This window comes from Neltuma alba, unplaced genomic scaffold (genome assembly GCF_004799145.2).
Source record: "Neltuma alba isolate B1F8T4 unplaced genomic scaffold, ASM479914v2 tig00005693_pilon, whole genome shotgun sequence".
Classification (NCBI taxonomy): domain Eukaryota; kingdom Viridiplantae; phylum Streptophyta; class Magnoliopsida; order Fabales; family Fabaceae; genus Neltuma; species Neltuma alba.
In genome coordinates, this window is record NW_021634203.1 from 112,105 (window position 1) to 128,430 (window position 16,326).

Genomic DNA, 16,326 nt, shown 5'->3' on the forward strand with positions numbered 1-16,326 from the left:
GTCACTTATAAAGTAATTAATGAATTTTTTTAATTTTATCCTATTGACTTAATAAATACAAAGAGTGATAAAGTGAATAAGTGAGAAACAAATTTTTAATACATTTTTTTAATAAGGTAAATGTGAAAAAAAATAAATTTAATGCATTTTTTGATTTATGGGTTTGGAATACAAGTGACTTATAAATAGAGATAAAATAGTATAAGTTTTTAAAGTATAGGACAACATATTAATTTATTTATCATTTTCTGAAAATATTGCATTAGTCCACTTTGTTTTTTCTGAGCAACACGCCAATACCATAAAAACAATAAAAATTGTTATCTTAAAAAAATTGTCATTATTCTTTTTTGTTTTGCCAGCCAAAAATTGTCATTATTCTAAACTTAAGAAACAAAACAAGAGAACAACAATTTTATACTGCCTTCTTTTAACTAATTTTTCTACCATCTTAATTGAATGTTGTGGAACTTTTATAATAGTTTTATCGTTTTTGTGTAAAATTTTTATTATTCTAATTTTTGCCTATAATTAATAATATGGAGTGAGAAAGTAGAGAGAATAAGAGAAGAAGATTAAAAGGAAGGAGAGAATAGAGAGTGAGTGCATAAAAAAAATTTGGAAAAGAAACGGAGAGGCACCGTGGCGGAAAAGTGATGGAGGTGAGAGGGTGTCAGATTCAAAGAACACGTATTTTTTTCAAAAAATATTAAAATAATAGGAAGAGATATAGCGGCGTGTAGATTGACATGTAGGATAAAAATATTTCAGATGTCATAGTCTCATTGGTCAGATAGGGATGTGCTGGTACGTAAGAATGTCTCGTCTGGATCTCGGATCTATAAAATCCCTCCCCGACATCCCAAAAGTAGATCTGCGCCTAAACATCTGTGGCTGGTTTCTTCCCAGTCGTTTCATTCTTTGAACTAGTGAAAAGAATTCTCAGAGAATTGTCGCCTGACCCAATTCCATTCTCTGGGGTTCTCTTCTTCTCCCACCGCCATGCCCATCTGCAGGTTAATGACTATGCATGTGATCGATCTCATCATTTGTTTTCTATTTCCTTTCCTTATTTTGATCTCTCTTCTTCTTGCTTTGTTTATTACAGCACTGCACCTTCAGTGCTTCACGCCATTTATGCTTTCTTAGCTACCTTGCTGGCGACTTTGGTGGGAATAGAGTACCAAGTGTTGAACACCAGTCCCTTCAAAAAACACCCTGCTCTCATGATACTCTTTCTCATAGCAATAATCGTCCATGCCGTCGCATTATTCTTGGTTTGGAGGACGTCAGATCTGACCGACCAGCAAAATTCCAGCAATCTAAGAAAGGTTTTGGTTTGGGTGTGCCATATTTCTGGAGCCGTGGCTTGTGAGCTCCTCTTGCTGGTCCTCGTCGGTCCGATATGGAGCCTCGTCATCAACGTCTCTTCACTCGTGTTGATTGCCCTCCCATTGATCTTCTGCAAGTTCTTCCGACGGCAATCATCCCACGAGGACACTCAAATTTCACAGGAGCGAAATACTGAGATGCAAGACCCTGAAGCTGCGACTACGCGCTCCCAATCCTTGACGTCTGTCTGAATCTGCGCGCACTAATTTACGTGTAAATTTGTTCCGGAATGAATAGCCCTGGTTATCTGCAAGTAATTGTAAAGGGTCGCCGATAGTACTCCTGCGACTAGTAAGTGTTAATAGAATAACATTTTGCATTTGCACCTGGAGTATTTTAGATATTTTACATCCAAACATGTATAGCAATTAACAAGATAGGTCTGAGCAAGATGCAACTTATTTGATTTGAGATTATGGAATTAATTAAATGAACTATTCATAAAAATCAATCTTTTTGGGATATTTAATATATTCTATAGCTCCTTGTCAATTTCTAATTCTTGGTCATCGAGACCCATGGGCAGGGCAATATAAATTAATATTTAAGGATATAATATAAGGTTACCGGGGTCAGTTTCCCGGATAAGGACTTCACACGAGCAGCAATCAAACAGGGAATCCACAAGAAAAGTCAAAAAGGCATTTTTTTTGAGAAAAACCATATTGGAGGTACCTATACTTTTTTTAATTTTCAATTTGGTACCTATGTGTTTTTTGTTCTTAACTAAATCTTTATTTTTCCTCTATTAACATCATTAATCCTTATGTAGAGACTAAAAATATCAATAGAACAAAGTTATAAGAGCTAATGTTGCTAAAAAGATAAAATTAAATGTTTAATTAAAGGGAAAAAACACATAGGTACCAAATTAAAAATAAAGAGAAAGTATAGGTACCTTCAATATGGTTTTCCCTTTTTTTTGGGTAGGAAAAAGCTGAAACATGGTCACACGTACACGGGGACATCTTGACGCGCCGACAACAGTTATGATGGGCCCACGTGTTGGATCTCTGGCCTATGGGCCAATCAGGTCTTACAATTGTCTAATAGCGGCTGCGGCTGACCGGCTGTAATTCATTTATGTGACATAAAGCATAACCTGACAAAATTTTTAAATTAACGTATCTATATGAGCTCAATTAATTAATACTCCCCTTATTTGTAATATAAGATATAATTAATAAGTTGATATTAGTTTTTTATGTAAAACTTATTTAACACATTTATTAATTTTTTTAAAATTAATCATATTGATATTATTCCTAACAATAATCAAATAGGAGCAAAAAGATAGGAGTTAAGAAAGATGCTTAAAATATTTTTAACAAATATATCATATTAACTAATTTAACTAATATTTTTACTCTGCTCAAATTATTTAATTAAATCTTACATTAAATAGAAGAGGAGTATAATCATGACTATAATTAGTAAACCAAATCAGCCTAATACCTGTTTTAGTTAAATGTCATTATGGATAAAAAAGCTCATTTTCATGCTTATTACTTTATTGTGTTTAAATCTCACTCGTTGGGATAAGCGTAACCAATAATAGCAATTCGTGGGGTTAGCAACGCGAATCACATTAAAGAAAACAAATATATTTAAAAGGTCGCCTTGTGTGAGCCGCAATCTCATAATTACTCTATTCTGGTACAACTTTTCATTTGACCTTTTCAAGGCAGGAGAAAATATTGGGAGCACGTCATTGAAGGCCTCCACAAGGAAAACAAGGACACCCCACTTTAGGCCGATATTTTGGACTTCCTACAATTCTGTGGGCTTGAAGTGAAAAAATGTTTTGATATAAAAAATCTAAAACACGCTTGGCATAGATGTCAGATGTTGTTCAGTAACTTATTAAGTAGGTACTTAGATATTGGCGATAAAATGTGTTTAGCTGTAAACATTGAAAAATTAGTTGCAAATCAGTTGTAAATTATGAATCCAATACAAGTAACTAACAAGTTGTTTTGTAAATAATATTCCATGATTTACCGATAAACTTCTAATATATACACTTAATAACAACTTATAACTGACTTACAACTAATCTTTCAATATTCATCATAGTGCTTTCAGAATTTACAATTAAATTTCTGGAATTTATCACAATTTATAATTGATTTGCAACTAATCTTTTATGATTTACAAATTATAATTGAGATTCACTAGTGTAAAAAACCCCATTTGGCTTTAGTTAAAAATAACTTTTCACTACTGTATATGTGCTGCACTGGAAGCAACAGTAGCGAAAAGTATTACCTACGGTTTTTATTATGAAAGAATAGAAGCTATAGGATTCTGTACTTACGGCAACTGTTTCAAGAGTAACAGAAGCCACTTAATATGTCGGTACTTATGGCTTCTATTTTGTATTACAATAGAAGCCGTAGGTGGCAGTTTTTTTAAGAAAAATATTTTTAATTAAATAATCACCTCTCATATAGGAACCCGCTATTATATATAACCAACTACATTTAATATTTAAATACAACCACCAGTTCATAGCAGATGTAGAGGAAGAAGGAACAGATGGCGAAGAGCGGTTGAGAGAAAGGGGAAGAGGGAGGGGGCACCGTGTGGAGGGAAGACAATTTTTTTAATAATCAAATTGGACCAGACACCAAAAATATAAAAGCCCAGTTGGATCCCGATGCTATAGCTAAGCTACAATGGTTGGCCCACTTTGGACCAGACACCGTAGATGGATGGATAATTAAATTTTTTTTAAAAAATCAAGTTTTTAATTGTATATGCTAGAAAAGCAAATTTCTCATAAAAATTTTCAATTTGTAAAAAAAAAAAAGATTAATTAAAACAAATCATTTGAATTAAAAAAATTTTAAAATTTTTAGCGGCATGAATTAAATAAAAATATAAGCAAAATAATATTGTGCCTATTTCATAATGTTATTTTATGAAATGAAAAATAATTTAAAATTAGTTTGAATATTTATGGGCTCTGTTCAAAATTGAACAGAAGCCATAAGCAGACTTATGGCATCAGGTCTTAGATTAGGAGACCAAGAGCAAGAAGTATTTAGATAACATACTATTTCCATTCCTAAAAAGAGTAAAAGACCTAAAGATACAACCTACCACTCCATAAAATAAAGAAAACAAACCTCGAATACAACCTACAAAATAGTCAAATTAAAAAAACAACGCACGAAGATAAAAGACACCAAAAGAGCAAGCACCAGTGAAGTAGGAAGGGCCAAACTAACCAATACCACATTTGTCAAAACCAGGGCAGCCCTCTCTTCAATTTTTATTAGTTTAGTCTTTTTTTTAATTAATGGCTTGGATTACGAACGAAATCGAATCTGCGACTTTCTATTTACAGAAGAGCATTTTATGCTATTAAGTTAAGATGAATTAGACCTAGATTAGCGGTATTTATTATTTATTAATAAACTATCTTTCTTATAAATTCGCTGCATGAAAAATTGAATAAATTAAAAACTTTCTCTTTAATAAACAATTGTAGACTTCTTTTCAATTTTACTATAATTAGGTATTTTTTATAAATATATATACATTTTGTCATTTAAAAAAAAATACTAAAAACGAAAGAGCACCACATGCTGGTTTCTGCAAAAGCAGCATCGGCTCTTTAGTTCTGGCCCTCTGCCTGTGCATGGCTCTGCATGGTCCTTTCTCTACTTATTCTATTCTCTCACAGCAAACAAAAGCAAAGCCATGTCACATTTGTGTGTCTGGAATAATAAATAAAAAAAAGGTTATATATAGACTATAGTTATTAGATTTTATTGTCTAATTCAATGATTAAAAAGTTTAATAAATCTTTAAGAGTTAATCTGGAACATAAGCTATCTATAAGTTGACCTAATTAAATCAAAATAATTATGTTCTGATTGAAAATCAAAGTAATCATTTCTATGATATGCCATACTGGGGAGGCAAAAAAAGAAAAGGGACAAACATTGATGAGCTTTAACATTATTAGCATAACATTATTTTGAAGATCTGGGCATCAAGCAGAAAATTTAATAAAGTTCCAATTTTAATCAGCAATACATAGTAAGTTCACTTGTTCTACTCTACTAAATGCCAACCAAAAGGAAAAGGACTGGGTTGAAATAAGCAAAGAAGTCATCGTTTCTGTCCAAAATCTGATCTTATTGACCACTTTCCAATGGAAAAAGGGGTTATGAGAATGCTTTAGGTTTAACAAAGGAAGAAGAAATGGGGTCTCCGCAAAAGTTCATTTTTTTTGTTCTTCATTCTGAGTCTTGTATCTGCAATGCTTCTTCCTGATGTGAGCTCATACCCAGAGAAAATGGAAGTTACAGGCAGTCATTCTAGCAGCAAAGATAACAACATTAAGGTATCCAATATTTTCTTTTCTGCATTTTCTTCTTCGCTTTGAATCTGACATTTTAGCATTCTTGGTTGTGTTTATGAAGATGAACCCTAGGCTTTTGTTTGACATTACATTACATGGATTTCTTCTGTGGGCTTCAATGGGATTCTTGCTGCCGGTGGGTATACTTGCTATCCGAATGTCTAATGGTGAGGCTAATCAAAGAAGGCTCAGAATGATTTTCTATGTTCATGCAATTCTGCAGGAAAGTCTTTCTGAATTTCTTCTCTGTTTTCCCCTTCATTGTCACTTCCATCTACTTCAGATTTAAAATTTTTCTGTTGTTCTATTAGCTTTAATAAAACATCACCTTTTTTTCCTCCCTAAACAGCTTATATCTATTTTGCCTTTTAACTTGTTATTTAAGGAGGAATGAATAAGGATTACATATGAGCTTACATTAGATTCCTAGGGTCAGCTTCCCAGATGTGGACTTCAAATGACAGTGAAAGAGAGATAAGGGCAGCTTTGAGGAAAAAGGGAGGAAAAGTTGTGTATTTATTGTTACTTCATACCTATGCCATTTTATTTCTTATAGTACCAAATATCATTAACAGTGGCAATTATTTTATTGAGCCTAAGTTTATTAATATAAATTCAAGCAAGGGCTAATGTCTTCTACTCTGTTAACAAGGACTATAATGAATGATAAAGAGAGAAGGAACACAATTTAACTGTTTCTATGATCCTACCCAAAGTCTGAGCCCAAGAAGAACTAAAGCCACAAGTGAAAACATTTCTATTAATCATTATTACCAGAAATAACGATCTATTTTGCGCTGGTCATCTTTGGCTTTGGCATATAATGATACATTTTTTATTTTTCTTTTGTATTAAGCAGAAAGATGCTGTACTCGCGGTCACAGTTGGAGCAATCATGTCCATAGAAGACTTCAACAATGCTTTCAACAATAATCATCAAAGAGTGGGAATGGCACTCTATGAGTCTATGGTATTATCTGGCTTCAGGCCATTTTTGATATTTTTAGACCTCAAAGGTAGTTTGCTGTTTCAGTGATTCCTTACTTCAACTCAAAAATTAGATCATGTATATAAAAATATATATATATAATTCATCTTAATTTTCCCTCACTATTCAGTTAGAGAACTTGATAGTATGTTAATGACCGCTTAAAAAGTTTCAAGAGAAGAGTTAAAGCCATTGGGGAAAGAGGGTGGAAAAGCCAAAGGGATAGGACAATTTTGGAGATTAGTTATAAATGTTTCATTAAACTTATAAAGGATCTTTTATTAAGGTTTAGAAGATAGGATCTTATAAATAGGACCAAAGCATGTAATTTGTAAAATCCTCACCTATTTCATGATAAAATAGGATTTTTTTTTTCGTTTGTTGGAACTTAATTGACATTTTATTTTGTTAAAAAATGATGATTGAGATTATATGGTGTATTATGAAGATAATCTTCCCTATGCGTGAAATGAGCCTCCTTTTTCATGCTTCCAGCTTGCATCTACCTGTCAGTCTAGTGGCACTGGGTTACAAACGGAGACAAATCTGAAAGCTAAATTAGTTAATTTCAATTTTAATTAATAAGTTATCAATAACAAATATCGATATATCTAACAGCAACAAGTTAAGTCGTTGTGAGTGAAAAACAGCTATATTTAGAAAGTTTTTGTTTTTGTTAATATTAAATTTGGATAAATTGTATTTCTTATATAAATTATTGAATTTAATTTGTTTGAAAAAAAAAAAAGGTCAACAAACAGTGGGGGATAAGACGAGGTTTAAACCGTGTGGATGAAAAAATAATCATATTAGGATTCAAAACTGATTTTGTTAATACTCCTATAATTTTATATAAAATAAATAAATAAAGATTCTATTTTTAATAAACGGGCGGTGAGAATTGCAGAATCCGATGCCAAGCAAAGAAAACGAAAAAGATAGCATCTTCATTCTGCTTCCATAAATGAAGGGTGGCAGCAACTCGTCTTTCTCCATTTAGCTTCATCATGCACAGAGATCAAGAACAAGAAGAAGACGAGGCAGGATCTCTGCTGCATTAATGGCGAAAGCTGATAATAAACGCGGGGTGGATGGGAAGCTGCGAGATGAAGTTCATCATCCTTACGCCTTTCATGTCTCTGGTCCTCGCAATTTCGCTGCTCTTACTTGGAGGGATCTTCTCAATTCTAGTTGGTCAGTAGCCTTCTCAAATTCCTTTTCTGGCCTAACTGAAAAGCAGATGAATTTTACCTCCTTTCTCATGGACTTCATTGTGTGTTGTTAACCACACTAACTTAACTTTTTTCCCCACTTCGTCATAACAAGTTTACTACTGGTTATTAAAGAGTTCTAGAATGAAGACATACAAATTAGTTTTTAACACGTTAATGGTTTTTAAGATTGAAAGAACCATGGGGGAATTAAAAAAGACAGGTGGAAATGAATTCTGCAGAAACCATTTGAATTTGAAATGGATGCTGTATATTGCAGATCAATTTTCCCTCTTGATCATGGCTTTAATCAGTTATCAGTTAGTGTAGGAACAGCAGTGCACTTCTTATGGCATATTGTATTTGGAATTTCCTGTGTCAATTCTCAGAATTTCTACCGATTCTGAATTTGTTGGTGAAATGGGTCTTAGTGTAGGAATGTAGTAAAGCAAAATGCTTTACCAACAGGGTTTCTAAAATGTGCACTTGTTGCTTATGATGAAAGGAACTATAACCAAATAGAAAAGAGGGGTGGGAATGAACTCTTTGTTACTGAACCTGTTTGAATTGAAACAGATGCTGCACGTTATAGAATCAGTAAATAAGTTCTTAATGATCTGGTTCTTTGTTTCTTCTTCTTCTTCTTCTTTTTTTTTTTTTAACCTCCCAACTCTTTCTGGGTCTTTGTCTAGTGTGATTTTGAGATAAGAATCACAGAAGGTTATAGCTTCTTGGATAAAAACCTTGTGTTTGAAGTTGTTTTTAATTTATTTTTTTTAATACGGAGAAATATTTCTTGTTCTTCTGCAGAATTAAGAATTTTGGATATTATTACCATAAAATTTTTGACAAATGATGTGTTTTTGTCTACATTTTAGTTTCTAGTTCATCGTAGCTTGCTTGACCAAATATAAAGGGTAAGTTGCACAAACTTACGCTTGTTTTCGAAGTAGACACAAGCTTCCTCTCAAAATAAAAAGGATGTTTGTGTAATTTCAGCAGAATTCAATAGAAATCTGTGTAATTTACTCTTTGTTTTCCGGATTAGTTTGCATAGGTTTTGAAAATGAAAGCGCAGTATGTGTAATTTTAAAGGGAAATATGTATAGGCTTGTATAGGCTTTGAAAATAGAGAAAAAGTTTTGTGAAATTTTAACGAAACTCAATCAAGTTCTGTCTAATTCACTTAAGTATGAAAGGTGGAACATATAAAACAAAATATGCTGATGTCTGTTTTAACTTTGGCTGTAAGCCTGAAATTTCTTACATCCACCTTCCATTAGGACATGATCCCATTGAAGTGTTGCTCTGTCAATGAGAAGGCAAATGGCTTTACCTGAATAGCTCGTGTAATTGTATAATATTTTGTCACCATCAAACAATTTCTTTCTTTGTTTTTTCCCCAAGTGCTTGTCCTGTTTACTAGTTTGATTTTATTTACTGTATGCATCTGAACATGATAAATATTATGTTCCAGAGCTTCATTCATCATCTTTAAAACTCATGTGAATGCTCTAGAGTTTCATTGACACCTCTTACATCGTTATAATTTAATTTATGTGCGTTCTGATTAATATTTTATGTGATACAGGAAGGATGAGAACTACAAGCGAATTGTCATTGCCTGCTTTATACAGGCAGTTTACTTGCTCGAACTTGACAAACAAGAGAACCGAACCAAAAAAAATGCTTTAGCTCCAAATTGGTGGATCCCCTTTAAATACAAGCTTACTCAAACAATGATTGATGAAAGAGATGGATCAATCTTTGGTGCTCTATTTGAATGGGATCAACGTGCAGCAATGGCTGACTTAATATTAGCTAGACCTAGTGGTGCGCCAAGAGTAGTTTTAGCACTCAGAGGAACATTACTCAAAACCCCAACAATCCGAAGAGATATCGAAGATGACCTTCGCTTTCTCGCCTGGGAAAGCTTGAAGGGATCTTCTAGGTTTAAATTAGCTCTGGAGGTACTCAAATCTGTTTCTAAGAAATACGGTAGCAGCAATGTCTGTATTGCAGGGCATTCTTTAGGAGCTGGATTTGCACTTCAAGTAGGAAAAGCACTAGCAAAAGAAAAAATATATGTGGAGACACATTTATTCAATCCACCTTCCGTTTCACTGGCAATGAGTTTGAGATACATGGGCAAAAAAGCAGGATTGATTTGGAAGAGACTGAAATTAATGCTTCCTACAAGTAGTGTTGAAGCCAAAACTTTGAGTGAAGGATCATCAACTCAATCAACTGGCTTGAATAATTCTGGCTCTGGGGTGGGCAAATGGATTCCATATTTGTATGTGAACAACAGTGACTATATCTGTTGTTATTACACCAGTCCTGATGACGGCAAGGGCAGTATTGATATTTCAAATGGCCAAGTTTTAGCAAAGATGTTTGTGGTTTCCAAGGAGAAACAGAAGTTCCTGGAGGCTCATGAATTGGCACAATGGTGGTCAAGTGATGCAGAGCTTCAGCTTGCTATTCAAAATAGTAATCTCATAAGCAGGCAGCTTAGATCTTTATATGCAGTTGCAACTTCATAATTAACATTGGGAATGCACAAGAAGAAATTAGTTATAAACAGATCTTAATATTTCTTCTGCTTCATTATATTTGTCAAAAAAATTGTATCATATACATGAGTCCATTGAAGTCTTGTTCTTCCCTCGAGTACTATGAAGTGTATGCTTTAAAATAAAATAAAACTCCATACTACATCGGGTGCATATTTTATAGGAATATAGCTTTTGCATAGTATCTTTGAAGATAATTAAGTACGAATGGGTGGTTGATAGATTAGAAGGGTGAGAAGGATTAGGGATGCATTGGAACATAATTTCTTAAAAGAACCATAAAATTAGGCGGCTTTTAGAGGAAATGCCAACTTCAATCACAAATCTTGTATTTTATGGGACAATTTTTCTCACATATATATCTTGTACTAAGCAAGATTATTTAAAATAAACTAATCTAAACAAGCACATATATATGAAGTTGCAACTTAAAAGTTGTCCACCTTATTTTCATACTTAATTTGGGAGATAAAAAGTTCAAAGGAAAACCAAGGAAATTTCCTTGCCTGATTTGATGGCAATTGTCCGATTGAGTTTTTTACTCAGTTCAATATTTGAAGGTTTAGATGTTTTTTGTTATGTCTTTATAAGAGAATTTACTGAAAATAATAACTATGGATAGTTGTCTGATATGACTAGAATATCTTGTGTTAATATCAGTACCGTTGTGGAGTAGTAGCACGAATCATGAAGGATGCCCTATGATGGCATTTCTCGCAAGTTCGAATCCATGCCTACAGGCAATAACTCCCCAAAAAGAAAATCCTGTGTTAATTTACTTTTGAAAAAAATATGATGTACTCTCTCTGGTCTTAAATATAAGACCCATTTTATAATATAATTTATACTATAAAATGGGTCTTATATTTATAACTAGAGGAGTAATTTCTTTTCTTTTTAACATCAGTATTATCAATTAATTTGAATATAAGTTAAATGATGTTGTATATTTGATTACTCAATCCAACCACTATGGTTTCTCCATACTAATTTAACTATAATTATAACTCATTTTATATGAGCTCCTTATATTAGAGATTATTGATCCATTTAAAGTGTCACATAATTGCTAAATTATGTGTACACTTGTTACATGATACCCATCAAAGGAAGCAATAGTAATGAAGGGAACAACAGGATTTATACAAAAGTGTATACTTTAGGATTAATTTCATTTTTCTATAGAACAACTATACAAAGCACAAACGTTAAAAGCAAACCAATAAAGAAAAATCCATCACCGAAGCACTTTGGTTGATCAGCCATAGAAAGACACTTTTACAGCAGTCCCCACAACTCACACTCATATGTGCTGATCTCTTGTTCTGGCTGCGCATAACAATCATGCAGGAAGCCTTGGTCAACCTCTGCATCAAACAGCAGTGATTCCAGACTCTTATATGCCAATAGACGATCCATGCATTGGCTTGCCTCGGAGCTTCCTGAAGTTGTGTCATCCAAGCATGTCTGGTTGTAGCAGCAGAACTCAGAAGATAAAGAAGAGGTTGTTTTAGTAGAAGAAGATGATGCTGAAACCTCAGAAGAATCAAAACTGGTTTCAAGGTTGTCTGTATTCTGAACATCATCTGCTAGAATAATGCGATTCTGAGGTTTCACTCCTGGTTCAGAAATAGGTGAAGATGAAGATGACATAGTTGTTGCGCTTGCAGTAACATTTCCAGTTAGCTCCTGAACAAGCCTCTTGAATCTGGAGCTGTGTGTGATGTAGACCTTTGGCCTCAAAGCTTTGATCATGCTGCTGAACTGTTGTTTTTGGTTCTTAGATATTTTCAGTGATGCTTCACTTAGTTTCTTTCCCATGAAGACGATGATGATGATGATGATTCCAATGTTATATGCAGCTAGCTGGCTCCTTTGGTATTAGCTCCAACCTTATAGAGAAGTCCAAGAAGCCATGTGTATAAATAATCATTTTATAGAGAAGATGGGTTTAAAGATCATTTAACAGATCAGATGCTGAAGTTGATGTTGATCCATTGGAAAAAAAATGAATGAATATAATATGAAAGGATTTTTTTATTAGGAGTTTCATATTCCATACCCACTTGCCAACCTAAATACTAATCTCTTAAAAGATGAAAATTCTGGGTTTTGTTTTCATGCGGAGATGTTGATGTTAGTCAATTCAACAGGATGGTTTTCATGGGAATTAATATATACATACATACATATATAAATATATATATATATATATATATTGAAGAAATGGAAGAGATGGCGTGAGGTAGAAGGGCATTGAGGCCACGCAGCTTACTGTTTAATTGAACATTAAAATAATGCAAGTAACAGCAAGTAGCTTCTGTGAAGGGACACTATTATATAAAATAAAGCAGCGTCACCTAGTAATATGTATATGAAGTTTTTGCACCCTGGAATTTCCCTAGAATTTGTGTGAGCTCTTTTTAATAGGCATGAAAATGTATAAAATGCTTAATTTGTACATCAAGTAGTATAGAGTATTAAATGATATACTAATATATGTCAACGGCTAGTTGTCTTAGTGGTAACATCACCCGTCATGTTTAGATGAAGTCTCAGATGTCTTATTAACATTGATGATTTTTTTTTTTTTTTGCCTTTTTGTGACAGCATCTTCCCCTTTTCCAGTCCATGTTCAGTGTTCTTCTCGCTTTTTATTATGGTTAGTTATAAGTTTAGACACCAAGCAGGTAATGAGAGTCCAACATTCATAGTGAAGACTTTAGATTGGGATTGGGATTGGGATTACTATCTCATTTTCCTCTCTTTTCATCCTGAAATTTGAACAAATTCTAATTCCCCAATCAAATTTCTAATTAATCAAAAAAAAAATTGCGATGATTCAATATTTCATCCCAAAAAAATAGCAAATTAATTATATTTTAAATCTGAAAAGTATAATTTTGCACAGTAGAGGTGTAAAATCTGAAATTTCCTAAGTATATTAATTCAAGTTATAACTCCATAAATATGAATTTTCAGCACCAATCCTCAATAAAAACAACACAAATAATGTTCAAATCTCATACACACGAGGCATGAAGAAATTACATTTAAAAAAGAGAAAATGCTGCCGGAAAATGTAAAGAAGCCGTCACTATCGCTACCTCCAACCGAATCTTCATTCTTTCCTTTTCTTCCTTCTATGGCTCGTCCCTTCCGTCCCGTCTCTATTTCATCAATCCTCTAATCCCTTTTCCCAAGCGTCCCAACATAACACTAAGTTTTTGAAACATAAGCCTTTCTATTTGAGACAATCTGTTTGAAATACTGTTAGACATTAAATGTGGATATTTTTCTCAATAAAAATTCAAATATTAATTCATCACATCGTAAAAGATTAGCTTATTTCATTAAACTTAATCCTGTTAGTAAAATAGCACTAGTTAGTAACCCAAATTTACCTAGAAAAAATAAGTCTTGGATTATAAAATTTCAAAATGAGTCCACTTTCAACCCCAAAAAAATCTCCATCAATGATCTCAAAAAAAAACCGCACGAAATAATATACTCCTTCGGTCCTTAATATAAGACCCATTTAATTAATTTGATTATATTAAGGAAGTTAGGTAAGTTAGTTAATTATAAGAAAAGTGATATATTTTTCCTAAAACGCCATAATCATCTTTCTTAATACCCCATCTCCCTCTTTTACTTGATTATGGTTGAGGGAATATTCATAGAGGTAATTTAGAGAAAACTGATAAATATGAGAAAGGACTCTTATATTTAGAACCAAAACCAACTCAAGAATTAGATCATATATTAAAGACCGGAAGAATAATATTCAATAGCAACATGTACAAAAACATTAGATAAAAATTTAATCATTAATTTCTAAGATCTAACCTATTAATGTTCATAAAACACAAAATGGTTAATAGAATGAAACAGAATATAATTGAGCTCAATTATCCTAAATTTATTACTAAAAGGCTAAATGAATAGGATAAAAATATATAAAAATATGATTTGTCTTTGCTGGGATAACGATTGTAATAAATTTTGAAGGCCAAACCCAAGGTTTCTTAAAAATGTATCCAAACATTCATAATAGTGACACACCACTCCCTACTGCTCAATAAAATAGAATGGCAATGATTGCTTGTTTCACAAGCATACGAGCTTGAAAAAGAAGCAGAGTGTAACATAGCATGTATGAACGCACACGCACACCCTGTCATTCTCAGTCTCATGTTCACACCTAAATCTGTAATTTTGGCATTGGCTATGCGTATCTTAATTGAAAGGCACCCTTTGATTCCCAACAAAATGGGTCTCCGGATTAACATCAGCTGATTAATAATTACTCCCTCCGTTTCTTATTATAAGAGACGAATATCCGAATTACGTTGATAAAAAAACAGTTAAAATTAGTTAAGAATAATCAATGTGCAAAAAGTATGATTTTTTTTCCAAAAATACCCTCATTAATAAAGGGAGAGAGCATGAGAAAGAACAATTAAATTATTAAATGAAAGAGAAGTGGGAGGAAGAGAGAGTGTGAGTTGGAGACAATAAATATGGGTAAAATAGGAAATCAACACAAAAAAATAAAAACAACTTTTAAGTGTCTCTTATATATAGGAACATGCTATAAATATCAAATGTCTCTTATAATAAGGAACGGAGAGAGTAATTAATCATGATTAAACAGACAAGGGTCCTGTCATGGCTCAGAAGTTAGAAATATAATACCAGAGGACAAAATATGAATATTCCATTCAGTTTCGGGTCATTTTCAAACGCTTCTGTTTTATATATTATGAAAACGAATGATATTCTCCAAACTACTTAATGGATCTTTCTACAGGATTAAAATATTACTTTCTCTAATCTTTATCTTCAATATAAGAGCTAGGGCCTATTTGGCAAAATGCCCAATTCATGTTTTGAAACCCAAACCATGGTTTGGGTCAGAAATTTACAAACAGGGAGACAAATGGACAAACCATGACTTTGGATCAAAATTATAGTTTCAAAATAAATGAATCTATTCTGCTTTGAGTTCAAATTAGAGAATATGATTGTACCTGTCAGAATAAATCCCAACAGTAATATGACTGTAACACTCCCAATTATTTTTTTAATCTTATATTTTATAAATATATATACACATTAATTATTTATTAATTACATTATCTTATATATTATTAATTATGTTGGTAAAAAATATATCATCAACAATTTTATTCTTTCAAATTAAAATATATTATAAAATCTATATTTTATATAATTATCATATTAATTTATGTTTTTTTAGTAATTTGCACATATAAAAAATGCTTCTGATAATAACTATCCAAACATTCTCACTTTATCAGAATCATTTTTTTACAAAATCCATTCTTCACATAATACATCAAAATTACTTCTTGATTAAAACTTCCTTAATGGGTGCAATCACTATAAATACTTTGAAAGTAAAATCAAGGTCATATATTTATGATAAAAGCGAATCCTTTATCCAGCACAGGAAGTAACACTTTAAACCCTCTCAATTGTCACTTGGTACCCTCTCTTTTGTCCACCACTGACGTTCTATGGATCAAAAGTTCCTTCTAAACTTTCAGATCTTAGAGGGTTTTGGATTAAAAGATCTATCTCTGGTCACATAAAAGCCGTAATTTATTTAGATAGAAGATAGAATAGAACCAACTTGCCATTGCATGCGCGGTTGAATGCACGGTCACTTGCAAATAAAATAAATTATGCTAAGAATCCGTGGAGAGAAATAGAGAATTAATTAAGTTCATGAAAGAACAATCAATAACCAACAGTGCA

General features: G+C 32.7%; 2 protein-coding genes across 2 annotated transcripts; both read left to right on the top strand.

The window, feature by feature from the left end:
* The first annotated feature begins 1,088 nt into the window (after positions 1-1,088).
* LOC114748396 (GDSL esterase/lipase At4g10955-like) lies at positions 1,089-10,633 on the top strand. The gene is made up of 4 exons (XM_028936775.1): positions 1,089-1,093; positions 4,891-4,895; positions 7,800-7,949; positions 9,558-10,633. Exons 3-4 carry the CDS (start codon positions 7,816-7,818, stop codon positions 10,510-10,512), a joined length of 1,089 nt encoding a protein of 362 aa, XP_028792608.1. The 5' UTR covers positions 1,089-1,093; positions 4,891-4,895; positions 7,800-7,815; the 3' UTR covers positions 10,513-10,633.
* Positions 5,666-6,803, top strand: LOC114748391 (cytochrome b561 domain-containing protein At2g30890-like). The gene is made up of 3 exons (XM_028936771.1): positions 5,666-5,749; positions 5,829-5,903; positions 6,627-6,803. The coding sequence occupies exons 1-3, from the start codon at positions 5,666-5,668 to the stop codon at positions 6,801-6,803; spliced, it is 336 nt and encodes a 111-aa protein (XP_028792604.1).
* Positions 10,634-16,326: the final 5,693 nt, after the last annotated feature.